General features: G+C 63.8%; 3 protein-coding genes across 3 annotated transcripts in view; 2 read left to right on the top strand and 1 right to left on the bottom strand.

Moving 5' to 3' along the window:
- Positions 1 to 27332, bottom strand: part of FASTK (Fas activated serine/threonine kinase) — a 419919-nt gene that overhangs the window by 203864 nt on the left and 188723 nt on the right. The window lies entirely within an intron of this gene.
- LOC116834206 (uncharacterized) lies at positions 1472 to 13209 on the top strand. The gene is made up of 15 exons (XM_075062058.1): positions 1472 to 1593; positions 2478 to 2841; positions 3134 to 3286; positions 5342 to 5834; positions 6062 to 6154; positions 6680 to 6767; positions 7006 to 7205; positions 7273 to 7515; positions 9277 to 9375; positions 9697 to 9890; positions 10850 to 11024; positions 11325 to 11481; positions 11903 to 12056; positions 12566 to 12677; positions 12850 to 13209. The coding sequence occupies exons 1-15, from the start codon at positions 1538 to 1540 to the stop codon at positions 13023 to 13025; spliced, it is 2757 nt and encodes a 918-aa protein (XP_074918159.1). The 5' UTR covers positions 1472 to 1537; the 3' UTR covers positions 13026 to 13209.
- ASIC3 (acid sensing ion channel subunit 3) overlaps positions 20207 to 27332 on the top strand; it is a 49616-nt gene continuing 42490 nt past the window's right edge. Inside the window, 1 exon segment of the mRNA XM_075062107.1 lies at positions 20207 to 21312. Within this exon segment, the coding sequence (XP_074918208.1) occupies positions 20758 to 21312 (555 nt within the window). The 5' untranslated portion in view covers positions 20207 to 20757.

Here is a 27332-nt window from a genome sequence, read left to right as displayed (position 1 = left end):
GGGGCTCAGCAGTGGGTGCATGGGCTGTGATGAGCAGTGGTAGGAGCCTGGCAGGGGGCACTGGGCCATGTGGGAGCGGGGCAGAGGGGGCTGGCAGGGTGCACTGGGCTGTGGGAGCGGGGCAGATGGCCCTTGGCAGGTGGCACCGGGCCATGGGGAAGCGGGGCAGGGGCTGGCAGGGGGGCACTGAAGCCGCGGGTGAGCAGTGGCAGAGGCACTGGCAATGGGGGCACTGTGCCGCATGGTGGAGTGGGGCAGGGGCTCGGCAGGGGGCATGGGCTTGTGTCTCGTGAGCAGATGGGTAGGAGCCTGTGCAGGGGGCACTGGGCCGTGGGAGGGGTGTGGGGGCTCGGCGGGGGCACCGGGCCGTGGGGCGGGGGTCTAGCGGGTCTCAGCAGGGGCATGGGCTGTGTTGAGCAGGGTGGAGCCTGCAGGGGGCACTGGGCATGGGACAGCGGGGCATGAGGCCTGGCAGGGGGCACTGTGGCTGCGGTGAGCGGGGCAGAGGCCTGGCAGGGGCACTGCGCCACGGGGGAGTGGGGCAGGGCTCTGGCAGAAGGGCATGGGCTGTGGGGGTGGGGCAGCGGTGTCTCAGCATGAGGGCACTGGGCATGGTGTGAGGGGTGGAGCCTGGAGGTGGGCACTGGGCCCAGGGAGCGGGGCAGGGCCTGGCAAGGAGCCAACGGGCCGTGGTGAGCGGGGCAGAGGTTTTGGCAGGCGGGCACTGGGCTGTGTATGTGTAGCCGGGTAGGAATGCCTGGCAGGGGCACTGCGGTGCGGGGAGCAGGTGGAGAGGCCTGGCGGGGGCACTGGACCGGTGTGGGAGTTGGGGCGGGGAGGGGCAGGGGGCACTGGGAGGGGGGCGGATGGTTGGCAGGGGGCCACTGGGCCGCGCGGAGCGTGGAGCGGGCGAGAGACCTGGCAGGGGCACTTGGGCCACGGGTGAGCGGGGCGGAGATCCTGCAGGGGGACTGGCCGTGTGGAGCGGGGCGGGGGCCTGGCAGGCCCTGTGGCCAGGGGGCACTGGGCCGGTGAGCGGGGCGGGGCCTGGCAGGGGCACTGGGCGGGGTAGCGGTTGGCGGAGGCCTGGCAGGGGGCACTGGGACCTCGTGGGAGCGGTGTGAGGTCTGGCGGAGGCACTGGGGCCGTGGGTGATCGAGGGGGGGGGAGGCTGGCAGAGCGCACTTGGGCCTGCGGGGGGCGGTGTGCGAGGCCTGGAGGGGCACTGGCCATGGGGAGCGGTGGCGGAGGCCTGTCAGGTGGCACTGGGCCTCGGGGACGGGGCGGTAGTCTGGTAGGGGGATTGGGGCCGTGGGGAGGGGTGCGGAAGGCTTGGCAGTGGCACTGAGGGGGCACTGGGCCGCAGGGGCGGGGCGGAGACCTGGCAGGGGGCACTGGGCCGCGGGGAGCGGGGCGGAGGCCTGGCAGGGGCACTGGGCCGCGGGGAGCGGGGCGGAGGCCTGGCAGGGACACCCTCTCCTCAGTCTCCAGCAGTGTGTGGCTAGGGATGTCACCTTTCAGGTGATGTGAAGAGCTGATGTCCTGGCCATTTGCCTTGTGCTCGTTAAAGATCTCAGAGGCGTTTTGTGAGAGGTGGGTTGTCAGGCCTGCCCAAGGATGGCGTGAGAGGCTGGGACTGCTCAGTGTAGACAGGGACAGGATGACTGGATACAGAACAACTAATGGGTCAGAGGGGTGGCTCCTGTTTGCCCCCTCATAACACAAGGATGAGGGGACATCCTGTAAGGCTGAAATCGTGGGAAAGCAAATGCTTATATCCATGATGCTCTGTTAGCCTGTGGAACTTCATGCCTCATGATATAATTATGCCAAGGGCTCTGCAGGACTCAGAAAAGGAACAGACATTTACAGGCGTAATAAACCGCACTGGGACACCGCTGTTTCCAAAGGAGAGGGCGTTTCTGCAGCTCGTGAATATCGCCCGCTCTCGGTGGTGACCCCATGCTGTCTTCCCGCCCCCTGGGAATGTGCAAGCTCTGCAGCGTGGGGCCCCATGCCTGAGCCCCCACATGGCAGAGGGATTGGAGCTGCCCAGGGCATGGTGCCAAGAAGTGCAGCCTCAGAGGCCCGGGGACCTTGGCTCTCCATTTGGGTGAAAGGTCTTGGAACAGCTGCAGGTTTTGTTCTGGTCCCATCGCTGCCTGGCTGAGCCATCCTTAGTCGCAGCAAATCCAGCCCGCCAGCCGCCGGCCTTCTCCTCGCCTGAGCTACTGCCTGGAGACCCCCAGGCCAGTGAGCACAACCCCCCCTGCTTGGCTGAGCGCACTGACAGCAGGAGCTGGGGGTGGGGATGCCGAGCCTGTCGGGCCCCCCCAGCTCATAGGGTCTTTCTCCTCTACAGGATGCAGACACTGATCACTGCTGGCCCTAAAGCCACCTGCAGGGTGTGTAGGCAAGTGGGCTGGAGAGGGGATGCTGGGGGTCCTTGCAGCCCCCTCATTCCCTGTGCTTTGCAGGTTACTTCAGGAGAGGGGGCAGCGGCTCCAGACAGTGCCCCCTCAAGAGCCAGGAGGAGCAATTGCAGCTTTCAACCTTCCCAAGCTCCAGGAGGTGCCTTTGGGGTCAGAGGCACCCAGTGCTGAGCCCCGCTTGCCAGGTGCATGTCCCCCTGCCCCGCTTGGCTCCTCTCCCTGGCAGGCGACTGAGGAGGCGGCTCCATCTCTCTCTCTCTCTGCGCCCCCGGGGCCCAGCTCCCCCGGGTGGCCAGGGGCCGAGGCTGGGCACAGCTGCAGGATGAAGGCAAGCCGGAAGGAGTTGGAAGAGCAGCAGCGGGAACGCCTGGCTCAGGAGGCAAAAGCTGAGAAACAGAACAAGCAGAAGGTGAGCACCACGGGGCAGGAGTGAGGGTCTGCGTTTGGGGCTGAGAGGAGCAGGGGCGGCGGAGGGCAGCCACCCTGGACACTTCTGGCACGTGACATCTACTCCCAGCGCTGCAGTTGGCTTTGGAGACTCAAGCTTTGGAGAAGCCCCCGAGTCTCTGGCTGTCTCTCTGCCCCTCAGCCGCAGACCATGCCCCGCGGAGGCAGGGCAGGACGGAGCATGGCGAGGTGCTGAGCCCTGCCCCTGTGCCAGCGGGGAGTTCCCAACAGTCATGCCCAGCCTCTTCCCCCAGGAGCGCGAGCTGGTGCTGCAGAGAATCGCTGATGACCGGAGAAGCTTCCAGGCAAAGACCCAGTGGGCCCAGATGCCGGACCCCCCGGCTGCCCAGTGCCACAGGCTGGAGGGCAGAGCTCAGCTGGCGAGTGACGGGCAGTGCCTGCTGATGGTAAGTCCTGATCTCCTGCTGCAGAGCTGGTCTGGCGGAGGATCTAAGTCCCTGGGGGGCCCTGCCCCAGAGAGCTGAGCCCCTCCTCTGACGAGGGGAGGCCCTGGCTGAGGAGGTGCTGCCAACCAAAGGGCAAAGGGAGCCCCTCCCTGGATATGCAAAACCTCCGGCTTCCCCTGAGAGCATCCTGCCGTGGGCCGCCTCCGGTGAGTGGGTTGAGGTTGGCATGGGAGACTCCAAGAGGAAACCCGGAGCTGGGTGGGGTCTCAGCAGGGGGCGCTCTCCCCCCAGTCCTGGCCCGAAGGCCCTGGGGGGCGCTGTGCAGCTGGGGGCGCTCTCCCCTCAGTCAGCCCTGGCCCCAAGGCCCTGGGGGGCGCTGTGCCGCGGGGGGCGCTCTCCCCTCAGTCAACCCTGGCCCCAAGGCCCTGGGGGGCGCTCTGCAGTGGGGGGCGCTCTCCCCTCAGTCAGCCCTGGCCCCAAGGCCCTGGGGGGCGCTGTGCCGTGGGGGGCGCTCTCCCCTCAGTCAACCCTGGCCCCAAGGCCCTGGGGGGCGCTCTGCAGTGGGGGGCGCTCTCCCCTCAGTCAGCCCTGGCCCCAAGGCCCTGGGGGGCGCTGTGCCGTGGGGGGCGCTCTCCCCTCAGTCAACCCTGGCCCCAAGGCCCTGGGGGGCGCTCTGCAGCGGGGGGCGCTCTCCCCTCAGTCAGCGATGGCCCTAAGGCCCTGGGGGGCGCTGTGCCGCGGGGGGCGCTCTCCCCTCAGTCAGCCCTGGCCCCAAGGCCCTGGGGGGCGCTCTGCAGCGGGGGGCGCTCTCCCCTCAGTCAGCGATGGCCCCAAGGCCCTGGGGGGTGCTGTGCAGCTGGGGGCGCTCTCCCCCCAGTCCTGGCCCTAAGGCCCTGGGGGGCGCTGTGCCGCGGGGGGCGCTCTCCCCTCAGTCAGCGATGGCCCTAAGGCCCTGGGGGGCGCTGTGCCGCGGGGGGCGCTCTCCCCTCAGTCACTGATGGCCCCAAGGCCCTGGGGGGCGCTGTGCCGCGGGGGGCACTCTCCCCTCAGTCGGCCCTGGCCCCAAGGCCCTGGGGGGCGCTGTGCAGCAGGGGGCGCTCTCCCTCCAGCCCTGGCCCCAAGGCCCTGGGGGGCGCTGTGCCGCGGGGGGCGCTCTCCCCTCAGTCAGTCCTGGCCCCAAGGCCCTGGGGGGCGCTGTGCAGCAGGGGGCGCTCTCCCCTCAGTCACTGATGGCCCCAAGGCCCTGGGGGGCGCTGTGCAACGGGGGGCACTCTCCCTCCAGCCCTGGCCCCAAGGCCCTGGGGGGCGCTGTGCAACGGGGGGCACTCTCCCCTCAGTCAGCGATGGCCCCAAGGCCCTGGGGGGCGCTGTGCCGCAGGGGGTGCTCTCCCCCCAGCCCTGGCCCCAAGGCCCTGGGGGGTGCTTTGCCGCGGGGGGCGCTCTCCCCTCAGTCGACCCTGGCCCCAACACTCTGGGGGGCGCTGTGCAACGGGGGGTGCTCTCCTCCCAGCTCTGGCCCCAAGGCTCTGGGGGGGCGCTGTGCAGCCGAGGACGCTCTCCTGTTCGAGTCAGTGCAGAGCCCAGGGCCATGGCAGCCGTACTGCAGGCGCACATAGCAAGGCCTGGCTCCTTGCCCTCCTTAGGTCTCCTGTCAACTGAGATGCTGATTTTGGAGCCTGGCCAAAGTCTAACTTGCCATCTGGAACCCTGCCTTCAGCTGGCTTCGAACAGGGGCTTTGTTCTACTCACTGCCGTGACCCACAGGCACTGGTGCTGCACCCGTGTCCTTGCAGCGCTGGGGCAGTGACCCCGTACACGCAGCTTTCATGTTCCGCTCTAGAGGCGGCTGCGTCTTACCCTACACCTGATGTCCTGGCAGGAAAAGAAGTTGAGCCCTGTGCTGCCCCCTCCTTTGCTCTGAGGGGAGAATGGGACAGCAGCTGGTACGGTCTCATCTCCTGGCCTTACATGCGTTTTGTCTGGGCATGGAGCCAGGCTGGTGGTGCCCTGTGCCTGGGATGCTGTGCCTATCCGCTGTGCTCTCTCTGCCCCCAGATCCGCTTGCCCTCGGGCCAGTGCCTGCGGGAGCGTTTCCGAGCTGACTGCCCTCTGCAGCACGTCACGCAGCGCCTCTCGACTCTGCACCCTGACCTGCCGCCGTTCACGCTCCTTCAGGGCTTTCCCAAGCGCCGCTTCGGCCCGGCCGAGCTGCCCTGCAGTCTGCAGGCTCTGGGCCTGACCCCCAGCGCCACCCTGTGCGTCCTGGCCACCGAGCCACTCCCGTCAGGCGCCTGTGCCCTGGCAGCCCCTCAGGCCAGAGATGGACCCCTGCAGCCCCCTGGGCCTCAGGCGTTGCCCGTGGAGGAGCACACCTGGGGCAGGGGTGAGATCCTGAGCCTCGTGCCGGAAGAGGCCATGGCCGAAGGGATGTTCCCAGAGGCCAAGGAGCTTCGGCTGGCGCTGAGCTCCCCTGCGCGCAGGGTGGTGCTAGGGAAACCCGGCGTCCATGGCCTTTGGGAGTCGACCTCCCCATCGCACCATCACTGGGGTAAGCTGCCAGCCTGCTAGGTGGGGGAAGGGGCCTTGGGGAGGCTTCGTGCCCACCTGGCTAGTGAGGGGCTCGGGGGCCTGGCTCTGTGGACTCCTGCGGGGGCTGCTGCTTGCCAGGCCTGCCCCCGGGGGCAGCGGGGAGATGAGAAGGGGGCTCTTTCCTCCCTCGCAGGGTGAGGGCAGCATGAGCCCTGTTGGATTGGCTGTCGTTTGCCCCTCCCGCAGGCCAAGGACAACGGCTGACACTAGGAAATCCAGAGCAAGAGCCTGAAGCACCCACTGTGTGCAGCCTGCTGGATGAGGAGCTGTCCCCCCGAGGTCAGCAGGGCTGGAGGGAGGGAGCAGAGCCATGTGAATAGGGCACAGTCCCCAGAGAGGGGACTGTCGGTGTGGGGCAGGCCTCATGGTGTTTCCAGCTCCTGGGCTGCACTGTCGGGAATCCCTCATGCTGGGGTTGTGCCCGCTCTGGCCGTGACAACCCTGTCTCCTGCAGTGTTAGGCAATGAGACGTGTTAACAGGCAGCCCAGTCTGTGATGGGAATGGCCACATCTATCTGGCCAGTGGGCACCATGTGGTGCCAGGGCCCTTGCACACATATCGGGACCCAGTGGACTCTGCCTCTGCACTGGCATCGGAATCAGCCCTGCGTGGCCATCGGGAGATGGCACGAAGGCACCTGCTTGCCCTGGGTGCCCACAGCTCCCTGCGCTGCCTGCTGGGTTAACGGAAACCAAGGTGTCAGGAGTTCCAGGATAGATAGTTGGGGGATGGCTGCCCGTGGGGCTGGCCCCTTTCCCGACGTGGCTTGCCCCTCCGCTGATGTGATGTGCTCTGATCTGCAGGCTCAGGGCCGGCTCCTTTGCTGCCATCTCCAAGCCGGGGCCCGATGGAGCCACAGCACCAGTGGCCGGCAGAGGGCAACAGGCTCAGGTATGTGCCAGTGGCTGTGGGTGGCACCCCCGGGGTGCAGAAGGCCTGGGGGTCATGGCAGAGTTCTGCTCAGCCGTGGGAATCCCAGGGGATCCAGCGCTGGCCTGTTTGCAAGGCGTGAGCTGCGGGGCAGGAAGTTTGCTGCCTTGGGTTTGGGCCAGGGCCCCGGGGAGGAGCCAGCTGAAGGTGCCTCTCCCCAGGGGCGATGGCTGTGGCCTGACCCAGCTCCTCCTTGCAGGGCTGCAGATGATGGGCGTGGTGTGGGCCCCTCGGACCTGCCGGGCGCCGTGGCCCAGGCAGCGGAGCAGCGTTTCCACAATGCCTTGCGGGGCCAAGAGGAGCCAGCCCCACCCCCAGGGCACAAGAACCCCCCCCGCCTCTCTCACGTGCCTTCGCTCTTCCAAATGGCCCTGCAGGCGGCCATGACCCTCCTGACAGGTACAGCCCCATGGCCCTGCCCCCAGCCCAGTGCCCCCCAGCACCTTACCTGGTGTCTCCTCCGCAGCACCCCGAAAGCAGTACTGCAGCAGCCTGGCCTCCCTGCCGCCCCCGCTGGCTGAGCGCATCCTGGCCTACATGATCCACCACCGGCTGCTGCGCCCCAAGACCCTGGAGCTCTTCTTTGGCTGCCATATACAGACCCTGGTTCTCAACTGTTACGCCTACGCCACCAATGAGCTGCTGCGGCAGCTGCGGGCCTTCCAGAGCCTCCGGCACCTCAGCCTGGTGTCCTGCTCCCTGCTCACCGGTACGGGGCAGGGGCGGGGCTGGCTCGCTGGTATGGGGCAGACCTGGCTCATTGGGGTGGGGGTGGGGCTGGCTCGCTGGTACGGGGTGGGAACAGGCCTGGCTCGCCGGTATGGGGCAGGCCTGGCTCATTGGGGTGGGGGCGGGGGGGCTCGCTGGTACGGGGCAGGCCTGTTCATGGGGAAGAGGAGGATGTATGGCAGGCCCTTGGACAGACACTAGGCCTGGGGTCTCCCCGCCCCTGAAGGCCCGTGGAGCTCTGCCGTGGGCCCATGGAGTGCTGCGGGCAGCCCTCTGTGGGGCAGTGTGGGCCAGGCTGTCGCCCGCCCCTCTCTTTGTCTCTCTCTCGGGTGGCTGTGGTGTCCCCTGCAGGGCCTGGCTCCCTTGGGGCAGGGGGCTGTCGGGGCAGGTTTCCTTGTGTATTCATGACACAAGAGCACCCCTCTCCAAGCTAGCACAGGCCTGGCAGTGCAGGCAGGTAAAGGATAAATCGGGTTAACAGAGAGGTTCTCTCAGTGTTCACCGTGGAGAGAGGTAAATAGCAGGGTCCACCGGGAGTCTGTGCTCGGACCAGGGCTGCTCAACATATTCATAACTGATCTGGAAAAAGGGGTAAACAGTGAGGTGGCAAAATTTGCAGATGATACAAAATTAGTCAAGCTAGTTAAGTCCCAGGCAGACTGCGAAGAGCTACAAAGGATCTCACAAAACTGGGTGACTGGGCAACAAAATGGCAGATGAAATTCAACATTGATCAATGCAAAGTAATGTACCTTGTAAAACATAATCCCAACTATACATATAAAACCATGGGGTCTAAATTAGCTGTTCCCACTCCAGAAAGATCTTGGGGTCATTGTGGATAGTTCTCTGAAAACATCCACCCAATGAGCAGCGGCAGCCACACAAGTGAACAGGATGTTGAGAATCACTAGGAAGGGGATAGATAAAATCGTAAATATCAGATTGCCACTATGTACGTCCATGGTACGCCCACATCTTGAATACTATGTGCAGGTGTGATCGCCCCATCTCAAAAAAGATATATTGGAACCGGAAAAGGGCAACAAAAATTATTAGGGGTATGGAACAGCTGCCGTATGAGGAGAGACTAATAAGACTGGGACTTTTCAACTTGGAAAAGAGAGGACTGAGGATATGACAGAGGTCTATAAAATCATGACTGGTGTGGAGAAAGTCAATAAGGAAGTGTTATTTACTCCTTCTCCTAACACAAGAACTAGGGGTCACCCAATGACATTAATAGGCAGCAGGTTTACAACAAACAAAAGCGAGTATTTCCCCACGTAACACCCTGTCAACCTGTGGAACTCCTTGCCAGGGGATGACGTTAAGGCCAAGACTATAACAGGGTTCAAAAAAGAACTAGATAAATTCATGGAGGTAGGTCCATCAGGATGCACAGGAACACAGCCCCATCCCTTGGGTGTCCCTAAATCTCTGAGTGCTGGAGGCTGGGAGTGGGCGACTGGGACAGATCACTCAATAACTGTCCTGTTCTGTTCACTCCCGTTGAAGCCCCTGTTGCAGCCGATGGGCCTGGGCTGCATGGACCGTTGGGATATTGTTACGCAGGGGGGCAGAGCTCTGTGCTGTCGGCGGAGTCGAGGCGCTCCGGCCGTGGGGGAAGGGATCCCCCCACCGGGTTCCCACAAGCCCCCATGGGCAGGATGGACCCAGCATGGTGGTGGTGTGAGGTCTGCAGACCTGGCCCTGATGTGTCCCCTCACCCTCCCTGCAGACCAGGGGCTGTCCGTGGTGAGACACCTGCAGAGACTTCAGCACCTCAACCTCTCAGCCTGTGTCAAGCTCACCGACGCCTGCCTGCACTTTATTAAAGGTACAGCGCGGGGACAGCAGGCCCCATGGCTGGACGGGTGCCAGCCCCCTGCATCACCCCTCCCACCACTCGTCCCTCCGGGCTCACCGCCGCGGCCCCCTCCCACCGCTCGTCCCTCCGGGCTCACCGCCGCGGCCCCCTCCCACCGCTCGTCCCTCCGGGCTCGCGGCCCCTCCCACCTCTCCTCCGTGCCCACGTCCCCTCCCACGTGCTCCCCCCATTGTGGCTGGACCCCACACAGATACTGGCTTGGCCCAGCTCTTTGTCCTCAAGCTGGGCCAGTTTCTGCCCCGGTAACATCTGCTTCCCCACCCGCCCCAGGGCTCCCACACCTCTCGCACCTGGCTCTGGACCAGACGAAAATCAGCGATTGCGGCATGGTGGATTACCTGCACTCGGCTCCCTCCGCGCTCAGCCACCTGAGCCTCAACAGGACAGTGATCACAGAGCGCACACTGCGCCTGCTGCCCCAGTACGCGCCCAGCCTGGTGCTGCTCAGCCTCAAGCAGACCGAGGTGATGGGGCAGGGAATGGGGCACGGGGCCTTCTCCTCTAGGGCGCTGGCTCTGATCGCACCCCGTGACGGGGGTTCGGCTGGCTCAGGGGGTGGGGAATGGGGCATGGAGTCTTTCCCCTGTAAGGGGCACCGCCTCCGATCCCACCCCGCAACGGGGGTTCAGCTGGCTCAGGGGGCGGGGAATGGGGCATGGAGCCTTTCCCCTGTAAGGGACACCGGCCCTGATCCAGCCCCAGGGCAGGGACTGGCTGGCTCACAGGGGGCAGGGAATGGGGCACGGGGCCTTTCCCCACTAGGGGGTGCTGGTTCCCATCTGGTCCCAGGTCAGAGACTGCTTGGCTTGGGGGTGGGGAATGGGGCACAGGGCCCATGGGCAGCAGATTGAGCCCCCCTTCAGGGAAGCTAGCGTCCCAGTCCTGCCTCACCCCATCCTCCCACTCACACCTGGAGATCCGAGAGCCCCCGGCCCAGAGGAGCCTCGAGCTGGCCAGAGCCACCCCAGCAGCACTGCACCAAGACCCTGAGCCATCCCACGGGAAAAGCTCATATCTCTTCCCGAAGAACCTGAGCCTTTGCTATGCCCCATGCAGGCTCCAGGGCATCTGAAGAGGCAGCATCTGGTACTCAGCTTCCTGGTCTTAGCAGCCATCCCACTGGGGTCCGGGGCCGTTCCTGCTGACCCCAGGAAGCTGAGAAGCACATATCGCCGCCTCAGCTGCCCCAGAAGCTGCATGGGGCATCATAATAAGCAAAGACTTCCCTGTGCAAACTGCCGGAATCCACTCCAAGGTGTCTAGTGGCGGTCGCTGCACCAGGGGAGGCCGTTCCCCTCTAGGGGGCGCTGGCGCCCATCCGGCCCCAGGGGCAGGGGATGGGGTAGAAGGCCATTCCCCTCTAGGCAGGGTGGGAACGGGGTTGCCCTGGGCGGGGTTCTGACAGGCAGTTGGTCTCTGGCAGATCTCGGATTTCTCTGCCCTGCAGCAGCTGAGCCACCTGCACACGCTGCACCTGGACGACACCCGCGTGAGCCAAGCCTCCCTGGCGGCCCTGGCCTCCCACCCTGCCCTCTCCACGCTCACCCTGTCTGGAGTGCAGTCTGTGGATGGCGACCGGGCGCTACAGCTGGTCTCAGGTAGGAGTGCCCTGGGGTGGGGGGTCCCTGGCAGAGCTCGGTGGGAGCCCCGTGGAAAAGGAGTGTCTAGCTGCCTGTGCACAGCTGGGGCAGGGTCCTGCCCTCATGGTGCTGCAGCCACCCAAGGCATGTCCAATGCCCCAAGGGCCCTTCGCGTGTTTCGTGTGTGGTGTATCCTGGTCAGAGCTGAGCTCTGGGCGAGAGGCTGGGCTGGGCAGGACTGGCAGGAACCCCAGAGCTGTGCTGCCGGTGTGGGGGGGATGGGGTGAGGGCCACTCACTGCCCTGCTGGCTGTTTCAGGCCTGCCACTGGCCCAGCTGAGCCTGCCGAGCCGGCACACAGTCACTGACTCTGGCCTGCAGTTCCTGTGCCACCTGGAGGGGCTGCTGGAGCTAGACCTGACCGATTTCACCCACATCACTGACGAGGGGCTGCGCCATCTGCCCCAGCTGCACAGGTGCCTGGGAGGAGAGGGAGGCGGCCAGCCCCTGCGCTGCCCCTGTGGGCGTCCTTCTCCCTGGGTCCCTGGTTGGCGGCAGGCGTGCGCTGGGGTCTGCCGGGCACTCTGACCTGGGATATGGCCCCTTTGACTGGCTGGGGCAGGTTCTCTGAGGCATGGCAAGCCCAGCTGCAGGTCGGGGTGAGGAGCCCAGCGGAGCAGGGGCTGGTGGGCTCAGAGTGGGCTCCCAGGCAGCCCTGGGATGGACCCTAGGCCAAACAGCTGCTGCCGAGCCACAATGGACCCATATGCACATCCTGAGCCTCCTCTGCGATCTGCACCCGGGCAGTGATGCTGGGAGAAGGGGCTGGGCACTAGGACCTCGTGAAGGAGGGAGCCACCAGCCCCCGCTGATGCCCTGTCCTTGTCCCTGCCCCAGGCTGCGGCGGCTCTCCCTCTGCAACACTCCAGTGAGTGACTCCGGGCTGCAGCACCTGCAGGGCCTGCAGCACCTGGAGGAGCTGTGCCTGGACCGCACCGCTGTCTCCAGCGCAGGAGTGGCCTGCTGCATCACCCAGCTGCCCCTCCTGCAGGTACCGGGCGGGGTGGGCACAGCGAGCAGCCCAGGGCTCTCAGGGCTAGTGGGGAAGGCTGGTACCTGGGATCTCCCCAGGTATCCCCTCCCCTTCCCCCATGAAAAGTCTCTGACCCAGCTGGGCCTGAGGGTTTCTGCCACGTGGGCAGAGGGTTCTGGCAATGCCTCCAAGGTGCTTGGCCCAGACACTGTCCCCCAAGGGAACGGCTGGGGCACCCTACTCCCAAGCAGACCAGATTGTGGCCCATGGCAGCGGAGGGGCTGGGTAGGGCCCTGTGGCCTGCCTGGGGCTCCTGCCTGCATGCCCAGGAGATGGAGGTGCTGCTCACTCCAGAGCCCAGGCGGGCAGTGCTGAGGATGAGCTGTGGGGCATGGATGGACACAGACCCAGGTGCTAGCTGCCCCCAGTAGGCTATGGGGCAGCCGTGACACAAGGGCTGCTGTGCTGGGTGGGTTACGCTCTGCCCCCTGGGCACTGCTTGTTCTGACGCCAGCCTGCTGCCCCAGGTGCTGGGCCTGGCGAGCACGCCCGTGGGAGACAGCGTGGTGAGGCTGGGTATCAGCCGCTGCAAACAGCTTCACAAGGTGAACCTGAGCCGGACACGTGTCACCGACCGAGGTAAGCCCCTGTCAGGCTGGACGCCGGGGTGGGGGGGGGAGGGCTGCCACTCGCCCCGGGCCGCATGGGGCAGGGGTGGGGGACCGGCCACAGGCCCGTTCTTGGGGATGGGGAGTGGGAAGGAGCTGGGTGGGTCCCGCTGCCTGGGCTAACCCACCTCTCTCTGCTCTAGGGCTGCGTTACCTCCGCCAAGTGCCCATCGCTCAGGTGAACCTGGATGGCTCCGGGGTGACGGCAGCGGGTGTGGCCAGCCTCCTGGCTGCCTGCCCCAGCATCGTCAGCATCCGGGCCAGCCACCTGCAGGCGTCGTCCCCCGAGCAGCTGTCGGACGAGGAGCTCCCTAGTTAGCCCTGGCGGCTCCTCCCCATCGCAGCCCCCAGGGCCGGCCTCCCTGCTCTGCGGGGCTCAGCATCCCAGCCTGGCGGGGCGGTGGAGACAGGCTCCTCCCACAGCCCCCTGGGCGCGCAATGTCCTGCCGCAGGCGGGGGGGCCAGTTTGGGGGTGCTGAATAAAGCAGGATCCTCTGGCTGAATTCTCCTGTGCCTGGGGAGAGGCATTGCTGCCCCAGTCAGCTTCGGACACCCGCCAATGGGGGAGCCCTACGGAAAGGCCCCCCTACAAACCGTGTTCCCCGACCCTGGGCCCCACAGAGCCCCCCCCGGGCTGCCTGGTGCAAGCAGGGCCTGAGCACTGTCAGACAGGGGTTCAGCTCACGGTAGCAAACCCCTTCTGCAGCCCACAGGGGCCCAGCTTGCAGGGACAGTCAGCCCCTCCCCCAGGAGCTAACCCCTCTGGGCCATGAGGCTGCCCGTGCTGGGGCGGGCAGGAGGGGAGCAGGTGGGTGGCAAGGGAGCCAGGCTGGAGGCAGACAAGAGTGAAGAGGGGACACCAGCCTCTAGGAGCAGGAGGGAGACGCGCGTTTCCCTGCCTTGCCTGGCTGAAGCTATGGGGGCCCTGTGCCCCCCCCGGGGCTGAAACTAGGGGAGTCCTGTCCCCACGGGGGCTCTGTGCCCACCTCCTGGGGCTGAGACTAGGGGAGCCCTGTCCCCACGTGGGCTTCGTGCCCCCCCGGGGCTGAAACTAGGGGAGCCCTGTCCCCACGGGGCCTCTGTGCCCCCCTCCTGGGGCTGAGACTAGGGGAGCCCTGTCCCCACGTGGGCTCTGTGCCCCCCCTGGAGCTGAGACTAGGGGAGCCCCGTCCCCATGGGGGCTCTGTGCCCCCTCCTGGGGCTGAGACTAGGGGAGCCCTGTCCCCATGGGGGCTCCGTGCCCCCCCCCCGGGGCTGAGACAAAGGGAGCCCCATCCCCCCACGGCTGAGACTAGGGGAGCCCCATCCCCATGGGGGCTCCATGCCCTCCCCTGGGGCTGAGACAAAGAGCGCCCCATCCCCGCCCAGGTCTGAGACTAGGGGAGCCATGTCCCCACGGGGGCTCCATGCCCTCCCCCGGGGCTGAGACTAGGGGAGCCATGTCCCCATGGGGGCTCCATGCCCCCCCCGGGGCTGAGACTAGGGCATCCCCATCCCCAAGGGGGTTCTGTGCCCCCCTGGGGCTGAGACAAAGGGAGCCCCATCCCCCCCCAGGGCTGAGACTAGGGGAGCTCTGTGCCCACTCAGGCCTGAGACAAGGGGAGCCCTGGCCCCAGCCCTGAGGGTGGTGACATGTTGAGTCCCAGTTCCCTGGGGCTCATAGTGGGGGCAGCAGTATCCCAGGCCAGCTTGGCCTCCCCCCGGAGGGTTCCCACTTCCCAGGCTGGGCACCTGCCCCTCCCTCGTTGCAGACCATGGGGCAGCCTGTGCTCTGCAGGTCAGTGTTGTGCTCCCTGGGTACCCAGCCTTGGGAGGCACCACTCCACCACCTGCCCTTGGCGTCAAGGGATCGGGTCTGGGCCTGCTGTGGCTTGGCTCCCTGGACCCACCAGCCTCTAGCAGGGCCCGCCCTGCCCTCCAGGCCCCCACAGGCCTTGTCCTCTGTACAGCAGCGATAGGCGCGTCGAGCCTCCGAGCCCTGGAGGTTTCTCTGCGGTGCACTTCAGAGATCAGTGCACCGCAGAGAAACCCCCAGGGCTCGGAGGCTGCTGCTGCTCCCAACGGCACAGATCACACCAGAGGGGAGGAGTCGGCTCCAGCTGGGCCCAGCACAACTGTCAGCACTGAGATACAGTGAGAGTGAAAACAAGATGCAGGGGACCCTGAGCAAGAACGTTGGAAACAAACTCTTATATATAAAACAAAATAAGTCACTGCCTAGCGCCTGAACCTAACGACCGTGTGACCTTCTCGTCTGCCGACGCTTCTTTCACCCTAAGTTCTCGCCACCAACTGGGTGCCCTTTTCATGAAGCAAACTCGCTGTCCGGTTCCTTCCCTGGAGAGGACGATGGGGTGTCATCTTTGTGCGCCAAATGTACTAAAGCAAACTTCTGATGGGGCCTTGAGACAGCCCTGCCCTCGGGCTGCAGGCCGCCCGTGTCTGACCAGCAGGCCCAGTCGGAAAGGGATCCTGGCGGCTCCGGTCAGCATTGCTGACAAGACCATTTCAAGTCCAGGCGGCGATGCAGCAGGGCTAAAGCAGGCCAGTCCCTACCTGTCCTGGCACCGCGCTATGCCCTGGAAGCAGCCAGCAGGTCCCTGTGCCCCCTAGATGGAGGGCCAATCAGGGAAGCTCTGTGCACTGCTCCCACCCCCCAGTGCTGCCCCCGCAGCTCCCATTAGCCGGCAACCCAGCAAAAGGGAGGTGTGAGGAGTGCACAGACCCACCTGGCTGCCCCTGCGTCAAGGGGCCAGACACCGTCCACTACTGGGAGCAGTGCGGGGCCAGGGCAAACCTGCCATAGCCCCACTGTGCTGCTGTCTGGGTGCTGCCTGAGGTAAGTGGAGCTTGCACCCCAAACTCCCTGCCTGAGGTTGGAACCCCTTCTTGCACCCTAACTCCCTCCCAGCGTCCTCCCCACAACCCCCTGAGCCCACATCCCCCAGCTGGAGCCGCACCCCAAACCACAGCCCTGAACCTCTCATTTCTGGCCCATCCCGGAGCCCTCGCACACCCCAACCCCTGCCCCAGCCTGATGAAAGTGAGTAGGGGGTGGAGTGGGTGGGACAAGAATGGTTGATTTTGTGTGATTAGAAAGTTGGCAACCGTGGTCTGTGCCCCAGCTATGTGTGTCTTCCCTGTGCTTTTCTCTGACCTTTTCACGCTCCTGCCTCACCATTCAGTTCAGCCTGGTGGGGAGACCCACTGGCAACCAGACTCCTTCATTTATAGTGGGCAGCATTCATCCCACGGAAGCTGCTTTTCAGCCCTAGCTGCAGGCCTGGCAAGCATGGCTGTGACCCCTGCCATGGGATCTGTATGTGCATTTCACACGGAGGCTGGAGACTAGTGAGACACCAGCTGTCACTGGAGCCCTCCCGTGCCAGTCTCTGATGCACTAGGACGTACACCCCAGACACAGGAGCTCCCTGTAACCCTGTGCAGCTCTCTGAGCCCCTCCCTGTTGGCACCCACAGGTACCTGGGTCAAAATAGGCTCCTGCACCCTTTGCTCCCAGGCCAGGGTCAGGTGAGCAGCCTGCCAGGCTCCCACACAGCATGCTGAGAGGCAGGGCACAGGCCCACTGGAGAGACAAGGCTGGGCCTTGGGGAGCCCTGCACCAGGCTGCAGCGACCCTGGGCTTGTGCCTTGCAGACCCAAGGTGCCCCTAGCCCCACTGCAGGTCTGTTACCTCCTGCACTGGGAGGAGGCTGGCTCCAGGTACAACTAGGCACAGGCTGCAGGGGTTGCAGAGGCGCTGCGAGACTGAAGTGCAGGTGCCATGTTAGGCTGAGAGCCCCAGCATCTGCCCCACACTATGAGCCACACAGATGGCAGTGAGAGGATAGCCACTGCCCTGCACCGTGCCCCCTGCTGGCACTGGAGCAACTGGGCACCCCTCCTATCTAGCACCCTGTCCCCCACAGCACCCCTTGCTGGCACTGGAGTAGCCAGGAGCCCCCTGTTTTTCCCCCTACAGCACCCCCTGCTGGCACTGAAGTGACTGGCAGCTGCTATAGCCAGCCCCTTGCTGGCACTGGAGTGACTGGGCACCCCCTATAGCCAGCCTCCTGTCCCCCCACAGCACCCCCTGCTGGCACTGGAGTGACTGGGCACCCCCTATACCCAGCCTCCTGTCCCCCACAGCACCCCCTGCTGGCACTGAAGTGACTGGCAGCTGCTATAGCCAGCACCTTGCTGGCACTGGAGTGACTGGGCACCCCCTATAGCCAGCCTCCTGTCCCCCTACAGCACCCCCTGCTGGCACTGGAGTGACTGGGCACCACCTATAGCCAGCCTTCTGTCCCCCTACAGCACCCCCTGCTGGCACTGGAGCAACTGGGCGCACCTCATATCCAGAACTCTACCTCGCTCCCCACGGCACCCCCTGCTGGAAGTGGAATAGCTGGAAGCTTCCCCCCACCCAGCCAGTGTCCCTCCCCCACATCACCGCCTGCTGGGAGAGGCTGGGACTGGAGTAGCTGGGGGCTCCACTGCAGCCAGTGCCCCACCCCTACATCGCCCCCTGCTGGGAGAGACTGGGACTGGAGTAGCCGGGGGTTCCACTGCAGCCAGTGCCCCACCCCTACATCACCTCCTGCTGGGAGAGGCTGGGACTGGAGTAGCTGGGGACTGCCCCCCAGCCAGTGCCCCATCCTCACATCGCCTCCTGCTCGGAAAGGCTGGGACCGGAGTAGCTGGGAACTGCCCCCCCGCCAGTGCCCCAGCCCCACATCGCCTCCTGCTGGGAAAGGCTGGGACCGGAGTAGCTGGGGCTCCACTGTAGCCAGTGCCCCACCCCCACATCACCCCCTGCTGGGAGAGGCTGGTACTGGAGTAGCTGGGAGCTCCCCCCACAGCCCTGCTCCAGGCCCCTGGTGGCAGAGGCCAGGCCCCAGGCTGGCTCTATGCTATGCGCTGTGGAGGCTGGGGTGCAGGCAGGGGAGACTGGGGCCCTGCAGCCTCTGGCGCGTGTTGATCTCACTGCTCCAGTGCAGGGCACCTGCTCTTGTGTAACCTCCCGGATTCCCATACCCTCCCCTTCAGCCAGGCTGGCTCTGGCACGGCCCCGGCAAGGCCTGGGGCTGGTGCAGCGTCTGGCTGAGCGGGCAGGGAGGGGGGCACTCAGTGGGTGACCTGGGCAGGGAGTTGGGGGGTCTCCTTTGGCAGCAGCTGCCCTTCACTGGGTGACAATCAGCACAAGCTAGCACAAGTGCCAGATACTGCCCAGGGCTGGGCCAGCAGGGGCTGGACGAGGGCAGGTGGGGGGCAGGGTGCCTGGCTGTGCCTGTGTCCCCCACCCTGGCACTAGGGGGTGCTGTGCTGAGGAGTTGCTGCCCTTCCCCCTGCTGTGCCTATGTCCCCCACCCTGGCACTAGGGGGCACTGTGCTGAGGAGGTGCTCCCCCACCCTAGCTGTGCCTGTGTCCCCCACCCTGACACTAGGGGGCGCTGTGCTGGAGAGGTGCCTGTGTCTCCCACCCTGGCACTAGGGGGCACTGTGCTGAGGAGGTGCTCCCCCACCCTAGCTGTCCCTGTGTCCCCCACCCTGACACTAGGGGGCGCTGTGCTGGAGAGGTGCCTGTGTCCCCCACCCTGGCACTAGGGGGCACTGTGCTGAGGAGGTGCTCCCCCACCCTAGCTGTCCCTGTGTCCCCCACCCTGACACTAGGGGGCGCTGTGCTGGAGAGGTGCCTGTGTCTCCCACCCTGGCACTAGGGGGCGCTGTGCTGAGGAAGTGATTGTGTCTCCCACCCTGGCACCAGGGGGTGCTGTGCTGAGGAGGTGCTGCCCCTCCCCCGGCTGTGCCTATGTCCCCCCCGCAGCACTAGGGAGCGCTGTGCTGAGGAAGTGATTGTGTCCCCCACCTGGCACCAGGGGATGCCGTGCACGCCAATGATACAGCTCTCAGCTGTCCGGGTGGGGGCAGCAGTCAGCACACCCGCAGGGGAGGTGGGTGGGGATCTGCCCATCCCGCTGGCCGGCTGTGGGGCCTCACACTGGACTTACCCGTAGTGGCTCTGCCAGAGCCACGAGCTCCCCAGGGCAGAGAACAGACACTCAGCGTCACTGGGCCAGACCACCCTGCAGCCCCCCACCCTGCGCCAGGGCCAGAGCCAAGTCCTGCCCAGAGCCCATGTCCAGGGCTCTGTCCCAGCACTGGGGCATCCTAAGCCACCCCGTTGGGGAGGAGCTGGCCTGGGGCAGTATGGCCTCTGCAGTCAGCCCTTCCCACCACCCCCTGAACAAGCCCCCCAGCCTCCAAAGTGCAATCTCCACAGGCAGGGCCTGGCAGAACCGGGCTGGGGGGCAGGGATGGGCTAGGCCAGCTGTTCTGGGGCCCGTCTCACAGCACCCCTCCTCTCCATGCACTGCTGGTCTGGGGGGTGTCCCCAGAGCCCTACAGGGAGGCACTGTCTTCCTGACCCCTGGTTTGAGGGTGCTGGAGCTGAGCACGGGGGTCAGCCCCTCCCTGCCCAGGATGTGGGGGTCTCCTGGAAGGGAGATGGGTTTTGGGGCAAGGCAGGTGTTCCTGACTCTGCTTGAGGGGCCCACATGTGCATGTTATGGCTCCATGGTCATTTTTCTGCCCACTGTATTGCCTGGTGCTTGCCTATGGGCCCCACCTGCCAGCTGTGCTCAGCCCCCCTGGCCCATGGGGGGGGGTGTCACCCATGGAGGGCCCTGCCCTCACCTCACACACCCAGCTACTGCCAGTCCCGGGCCATGCCCGTCACCTGGGGAGCATCAGAGCAGACAGGGACACCCGCACTGCAAGCTTCCCCAGAGCAGTGCCCTGCAGTGGGAGGGCTGATCCCCATAGGGTGGGCTGCCCCAGAGAAGGAGGGGTGAGGTCCCTGTGGGGCAGCCACAGTCTCATGGGTCCATCCTTGTTTCCAGGTCTCTCCGCTGAGTGAAGCAGGGGCTCAAAGAGGGACGGGGAAGCATTGTTGAGTCTGGGTCTGGCACCAGCTGCCCCCGAGGTGGGCACCGACAGGTGGTTCTCTGCAGCGGGCAGCACTGGGCAATCAGGTCAAGAGGACGTGGCTTGGGGGTGTCGCTGCCAGGGCACAGGCTTGTCAGCAGTCCAGGAGCTGTTGCCTCCACTTTGTTCCTCCCCCGACTGTCCGTGGTCTGTGGGCAGCTCCTGGCCAGGGAAGCTGGGGGCACTGGCTGGAGGCCGTGTTCCTGGCAAGGCTGTCTGGGGATGGCCCCTGGCATCCAGCTGTGGGCAGTGAGGCCCTGGAGTACCTGTGGGTAGGGCAGAGACCTGCCACCCTGAGCCCAGGCAGCATGAGTGCTGGGCACCTGCCAGAGAGAGTGTGTGTCTGCCCCAGCTCACACAGAGTGAGCAGCAAGGTCAGAGATGGAACCCAGGAGTCCTGGCTCCCAGCCCCCCAGAGCCGGGAGGGAACCCAGGAGTCCAGCTCCCAGCCCCCCAGTCTAGTTCCCTAGGCCACTCTCCCTGTGCTGCAGATCTCTCCCACCCACAGAGGGGTGCCGTGATGTGTTTAGCCCCAGCTGGGCACGTCTGGGGGGCCGTGCCAGCTGCTGTGTGCTCGGCCTGGGAATGGATGGGGCCCGGGTGTGAAGGAGGCAGGGAGGGGACGGCGCTGGCTCAGGCTGGAGAGTCGAGCGGCTGCGTGAGCATGTTCAGTGGCGGGGGAGCAGCAGACTGCTAAGGAGCCGGAGCCATCGCGCCGGCAGGCTGCACTGGCAAGCAGCCCCGGAGACGGGCACACAATGGGCTGCTGAGCAGCTGCCGCGCAGGTGGCCATCGAGGGGGGGCGCAGCCCGGAGACGGGGTCCCAGGCCACATTCCATCGCCGTGGTGATCTGGGGCTGCGGTTGCCAGCGCCTGCGATTGGTGGGAGCAGGGTCCTGCTCTGGCCTCGCAGGGTGCAGGGGGAGCCCGGGACCCGGCTGCCTGACAGCTGAGCATGGGCGAGCACCGCGGGCAGCCCAGGCGAGGGAGGGCAGCAGGGAGCCCAGACGCCTGCCCCGGGGCTGGGGCGTGAGGGACTGCCGGGGACAGGGACTGGAGCCGCCATGAGGGCCTGCTCACAGGGCAGCGCGGGGGCCGAGCGGCTCTCCAGCCTCCAGGTCTTTGCCAACAACTCCTCGCTGCACGGCATCAGCCACATCTTCCGGCACGGTTCACTCTCGCTGCGCCGCGTGCTCTGGGCCCTCTTCTTCCTGGGCTCGCTGGGGCTGCTGCTGCTGGTCTGCATGGAGCGCGTCAACTACTTCTTCACCTACCCACACGTCACCAAACTGGACGAGGTGGCTGCACCCAACCTGACCTTCCCCGCCATCACCATCTGCAACCTCAACGAGTTCCGCTTCTCCCGCATCACCCGCAATGACCTGTACCACGTGGGCCAGCTGCTGGCCCTGCTCAGCGACCGCTACGAGATTCGCAGCCCCCACCTGGCCGAACCCCAGCTGCTGGCCGCCCTGCGGGACAAGGCCAACTTCCGGAACTTCAAAGCCAAGCCCTTCGACATGGCCGACTTCTACAATCGCACAGGCCACGACATGGCCGAGATGCTGCTGCAGTGCAGCTTCCGTGGCACCGACTGCACCGCCCAGAACTTCACCGCGGTGAGTGCGGCCCCGACCGGCACAGCCACAGCCTGCCTCAGGCTGGCTCCAGACGCGGGAGCAGCTCTGCCTGCGGGGTGTTGGGCAAGGTGGGGGGATGTTTGACTCCAGGCCTAGGGGGCAGCTCGGGTCTGGCAGTCACTTGGGGTGGGGGGGTCGTGCTGTTGGCACTGCTGCATTGGGCTCATACTCCCGGGGCGTCAGAGAGGGAACTGGGTGACGATCCACCCCTCCCCCATGTGCCTAGTAGTGGGCATGGGATTCCTGCTCCCCCTATGGCTGGGCTGCTGTCCCCTGGACTTATCCCCCGTCTCTGGAGCTAAGACCCGCCCCGCAGCCCAGCCAGACCAGGCCCCACTGCTGGGCTCATCCGTTCCCTAGCCTAGCTGTCTGCGGACGTGCCAGGCTCCCCTCTGCCTCTGGGACCCTGCAGCCAGGGCCGGCTTTAGGAACGGCGGGGCCTGATTTGAATACCCGGCACCAGTCCGGGTCTTCGGTGGCACTTTGGCGGCGGGCCCTTCTCTCGCTCCGGGTCTTCTGTGGACCCCCCGCTGCCAAAGTGCCGCCAAAGACCTGGACTGCCACCGGGTGAGTAGAAAAAAATTAAAAATTAAAAAGGCGCCTAAGGCGCGGGACCCTCTTAGGTGCGGGCACGGGGCCCAATTCTGAGGAATTGGCCCAAGCCGGCCCTGCCTGTAGCTGTGGGTCTCCTGCCCCTGCCAACCACGGAACTGCCAGCCCCACCCAGGCGCGCGGGCTCTCGCCGTCTCTGGTGCCACGAGCTGGGTGACATTCGGGAGCCGGGGCTGAGCCGACAATTCCCCAAAGCACCTGTCTGGGCCGCAGGCTGCTGAGTGTTTCCCAAAGGAGACACCCCGGACACCACGTCAGCGTCACTACAGCCCTCCTCGCAGGATGGGCCCGTGCGCCACAAGCAATGGCCTGGCCCTGCAGTCTGGCTAGGAGCTCCCCGCTTCGCAGCTGGCCCTTGGGCCTGGCTGTCCAGCCAGTCAGCTGAGCGACGCTGGCCGCTCCGACCCCGTTTATATCCCTTGCGCCCTGCCAACTGCGCTGCTCGGTGCCAGTCCACAGCCATATGGCTCAGATGCCCCCTCGTGCTGCGCTCCCAAGCTGGCCTGGCCCAGGGGGTTCAGCTGAAACCATTGCTGCGGTTTGCAGGGACAAGGACCCGACCCCTTGGGAGCACTCACTGCACCCCCAGCAAAGCCACTTCTCGGCCACTTGCCTCGCTGGCCAGCAAGCGCAGCCTGGAACCTCCCTCTGGCCCGTCCCTTGTGCTAGGTGCTGGAGCGGAGCACACCCTGACTGTTCGCAACTCTGCTGCTCCACCCCAGTGGGACAGGCAGCGCTGGCTAGTCATGGCCTCAGTTCCTGCCGGCGGGAGGGGGGAGCTCAGTGTGTCGTTCACACCCACTGGACCATGCTCGGACCCTAGTGCCAGAAGCAGAAACCAAGAATCCCACTACCAGTGTTGCTGCTGTTGCACACTTGTGTAAAGTCTGGGCTGTGTGTGCCACAGGAGCCACATGTGCACACTTGTGTAAAACGCAGGCCATGTGTGTGTGACACAGGGGCCATGTGTGCACACTTGTGTAAAACACAGACCATGTGTGCATGCGTGTGTGACACGGGCCATATCTGCATGTGTGTGTGGCACAGGGCCATGTCTGCACACCTGTGTAAAATGCAGACCATGTGTGCATGCGTGTGTGACACAGGGGCCATGTGTGCATGTGTGTGTGGCACAGGGGCCATGTGTGCACACTTGTGTAAAGCATGGGCCGTGTGTGCATGCGTGTGTGACGCAGGGGCCATATGTGCACGTGACATGGGGCAGTGTGTGCACAGGTCTGTGTGTTGTGGCTCCCTGACCAGGCTGGGGCCTGCCTGCGGGAGCAGACGCTGGCGCATGGGTGCAGACCCTGCTGATGCTCCAGGCTGGGTGGAGCTGGGCCCTGTGCTAGCTGTGCCAGGGGCCTGCTGCAGCTGCTGGGCGGGCTGGCAGGTGCACCACCTTGGCCTGTTGTTTGCTGGCTGCTGCCCCTTTTAGAATGGCGTGAGGCAGACAGTATTTGGGGCAGGGCAGGAGCCCTGGCTGGGGGCGGGGGGGGGGCGCTCCCAGATACTTCAGCTCCCACGTCTCCCAGCAGGGGGCACTGTGGGGGCGGGGCAGGTGCACGGGTTGCAGCAACTGAGGGACCCTGGGAGACTCGGGGCTGAGCTGTTGTGGAACGGGATGAGCAGAGCTGGGGATGGAGCCAGGTGTCACGGACTCACCGGTCGTGGCCCCGTGCGGTCTGTGGGGGCGGGGTGTGCCCCTTTCAGTGCGACAGCCCTTCTCGGGGGTCCACCCTCTCTCGGGGTCCGGCCCCTCCACCTCCTGGAGCCGCACCTCTCTGAGCCTCAGCACGTCTGTCTCTGCCGTGGGCCCCCTCAGGGAGTCTACGCGCTCTGGACCCCCCGGGCCTCCTCACCCCCGAAGGGGTTGATGCCCCCTGTTCTATAGCCCAGAGTGACTCTCAGCCAGCGTAGCACAGGAGGGTTTATTGGGCATCTGAACCCAGCACAGGAAACTCTCCGGCCTCAGGCCTGGCCTCCCTCAGCCCAGCACATCATAGTCCCCCTGCAGCCAGGTGGGCACTGCCTGCTCCCCCTCTCCAGCCCCGAGCCCCTCTGCTTCCCAGCTGGGCCTCCCATATCCCTGGTTCAAGTCCCACCTCTGTCCATTGTCTTCGCTCCAGGTAAACAGGGTCATAAACAGGGTGGCCTGGGTCTCCTCTCCTCTCAGCCCTCCTCTGGCCCCTCAGGCTGGAACCAGCTGGTCAGGTCACCGGAGTCCTCTCCCCGCAGCCCATTGTCCCCCACTGGCCAGAACTGGCTGCGACTCCTGAGCTGGGTCGTCAAGTCACCGGGTCACCAGTCGCTGGGGTGTCCATTCTCCACACCAGTGGTTGTGGTCCCAAGTCCCCTCTCTGGTCCTGCATACCAACAAACTCCCTCTTCCCTCACCTCGTTAAACCCATAGCACCCAGGGAAACTGAGTCCCACCTGCTCTGCATGCAAACCACTGGAAAACCAAGAAAATCCCCCATAGGAAACAAGGCAAAACAAGAAATTCCCCCACTTGGTCACAACAGGCGTTGAAAGGGTTTGAGGCCTAGGGTGGCCCCTGCCCTAGCAAGGTGACAGGCTGGGACCGTCGCGCGGGGCTGGGGACACGGCAGCAGGGCGCTGGCCGCACACTCCAGGCTTGGGGGAGGGATCCCTCTGTCCCCACCCACACTGAGCCAGTGGAACTCCCTGCCACAAGGTCTCACTCAGGCCAAGCGCTCAGGCACAGTCAGAGCGTCAGACTTTGCTGTGGATAATGAGACTTTCCAGAGACCCCGGGGGGCATCCAACTGGGCTGCCTGCGACAGCGCTGGGCCGGCCTCCGCTCTGGGCCTGGGGTGTCTCCCTCTGGGCAGGGTCCCTTGGAGGCTGGGCTGGGCCGGCCTGGCAGCTTGGGGGATGGGGAGCAGGCAGATCAGGGATGAGAGGGGCGTGGGAAGCTGGAGAAGGGGACAGGCCCACAGAGGGGGTGATGAGGGAACCCCGCAACTCTTCCCTGCCCTATATGGCCCTGGCCTGAAGGGGCATGCCCAAGCTCACAGCACCTCCTGGCAGTGCCCATCCCGTGCTCAGCTCTTGCTGCAGCTAGGGTCCCCCCGCCCCCCCTGCAGCACAGGGAGCCTGTGGGGCCAACCCCACAATAGCAGACGTGTCCCCTGCTCCCCTGGCAGGCCTGCAAGGGGCATTCAACGGAGACTGGACATGGGTGATCATGGAGGCGGCTCCCCTCCCACACGCCCCCTCTCCCCCTTCCTTAGATGAATCCCTTGTTACCATGGCAATGGCTTCCCTCTTTCAGTGCAGCCGTTGCCATGGCGATGGCTCCTCTCCCTTACCTGTGCAGCCTAGTTGCCAGGACAGCGTCCCTGGTGTGGGTTGGGTGCCGTGGTACCCGCATGGGCCTGCTGCACCCATCACACCCCTACCCAGGGCACTGGGGTGAAAGGCTCCAACCCAGGGCCCAGTTGCCATTTCGGGGTGTCCCAGACGGGGGTGTGGGGGTGTGTGTGTGACGATGTGGTTCTGGTGGGACCCAACTGAGAGTGCCAAATCAGGACCAATTGCTCAAACAGGNCCTCTGCCTAGGAGCAGCAGGGACAGATTGCTGCTTGTGGGGAGCCACCGAGGTGAATGCCACCCAGATCCGGCACCCTGCATCCACTCCCATGCCCTAGCCCTAGCCCCAGCCCTAGCCCCCTATCCCGAGTCCCCTCCCACACCAAAACTCCCTCCCAGAGTCAGCACTCTGCACCCCATCCTGTGCCCCAATACCCAGCCCCACACCCCGTCCTGTGCCCAAACTCCCTCCCCTCTTGGTTAGCTGGAATTTTCACTTATTGGCACACCCCCGCCACCCCCATTGTCCCAGCATGCTGGATAAAAAAGCTTTTACTGTACTAGTGAAAACTTTAATTGCATGTAAAGAAGGATATGAACTGAACTGGATGGAGAAACAAAGATAATTCCTGGTTGCTGAATTAAAAAAAATATATTAAAATATAGGTCTTGAAAAATAACGACGCAATGTCAGCTTCGTTGTATGTGTAGCTTTACCTTTCCTGAAGGTGCCGCCTGTCTGGAAGATTTTGCTGTACATTAAAGATAGTAGTTATGCACCCTTTTTCTCTAAGAGTATGTCTGTCTACACAACAACTAGATACCCGTGGCTGGTCTGTGCCTGTTGACTCGAGCTCACAGGGTTTGAGTTGCGGAACTGTTTCATTGCAGTGTAGACTTCTGGACTCGAGCTGGAGCCTGAGCTCTGGGACTCGCCCACCTCGCACGGTCCTGGTCCTGGGCTTGAGCCCAGAAGTCTACACAGCAATGAAACAACCATAAGCCTGAGTTCCCTGGCATGGGCCAAATGCAGGTGTCTAGTTGCTGTGTAGACATACCCTAAGAGGAAAGAGGTCAACATATCCTGCCCTTCTTCTAGGGGGGAGAGTGATATGTAAAATACCATGTTTTAGGCATAATAACTTCAATACCAATTTAAAAGTGTGATTCAAAAGTAGGGTGACCAGATATCCCATTTTTATAGGGACAGTCCTGTTTTTTGGGACTTTTTCTTATATAGGAGCCTATTACCTCTCACCCCCATCCCGTTTTTTCACAGTTGCTATCTAGTCACTCTATTCAAAAGAGATAATTAAAGTTACTGAAAGATATAAATGTAATATATTAATTCAAGACTGTTGCTGCTTATTTTAAGGCTCTGATAAATATGTAATCAAAAAGTTCTGTGAAATGATACACAAGATGTTATGTATTCAATAGCTAGAACTAAGTCTGATGTATCTCTTTGTGTCACTGGATTAAATCCCTGCTCCTGTTTTGTTTTTAAAAGTTATTTTATTCATTATTCATTATAGTGTAACTCCTATCCATTGGATCCATTCCAGTCTGTTAATACAGACACAATTGAGAGCTGGAGAAAAATGTATGGTAGCTTATGTCCATTGTGGCTGTTCGTGGAATCTGCTGCCAAAAGTGAATACTGTACATGACATGGGGAAATTGGCTAACTGCTTGCCATATTTAATTGAGGCCCTTTTCAATTTATATTTTTTTCTGTAGACACTCATCATTTAGAACAGACTAAACCGAGTGTTGAATTTTAAGGTTGGTGAAAACATTTGCTAGTGAGAGAGAACTCTTTTCACTAAGTTCCAACTCAGAGCATTTTTACTGCCTAGTTATAAGCCCTTGTAAATAAAGTATTTTAATTAAACACTGACGCTTAATAATAATGTTGTGAATAATGACACTATAATTCTATATCAGATACGTTGTTTGTCCTGAACATCATTTTGATTTCATTTTAGCTTGACATTAACTTTGTCTTTTTAAATATATAAAAAAATGGAATGAACATGAAAGTATTTGAT

The sequence above is a fragment of the Chelonoidis abingdonii genome, chromosome 2, assembly GCF_003597395.2.
Source record: "Chelonoidis abingdonii isolate Lonesome George chromosome 2, CheloAbing_2.0, whole genome shotgun sequence".
NCBI lineage: Eukaryota > Metazoa > Chordata > Testudines > Testudinidae > Chelonoidis > Chelonoidis abingdonii.
Note: the sequence above shows the minus strand (reverse complement) of the source record. Positions and strands in the feature narration are given on the sequence as shown.

What these genes read in the sequence shown, in the direction of transcription:
- LOC116834206 (XM_075062058.1), top strand. Translation starts at nt 1,538, where the DNA reads ATGTCCTGGCCATTTGCCTTGTGCTCGTTAAAGATCTCAGAGGCGTTT. An exon ending in TCAGCCTCAAGCAGACCGAG is followed by an intron (nt 9,891 to 10,849) that starts GTGATGGGGCAG and finishes GGTCTCTGGCAG; the next exon opens with ATCTCGGATTTCTCTGCCCT. An exon ending in GACACGTGTCACCGACCGAG is followed by an intron (nt 12,678 to 12,849) that starts GTAAGCCCCTGT and finishes TCTCTGCTCTAG; the next exon opens with GGCTGCGTTACCTCCGCCAA.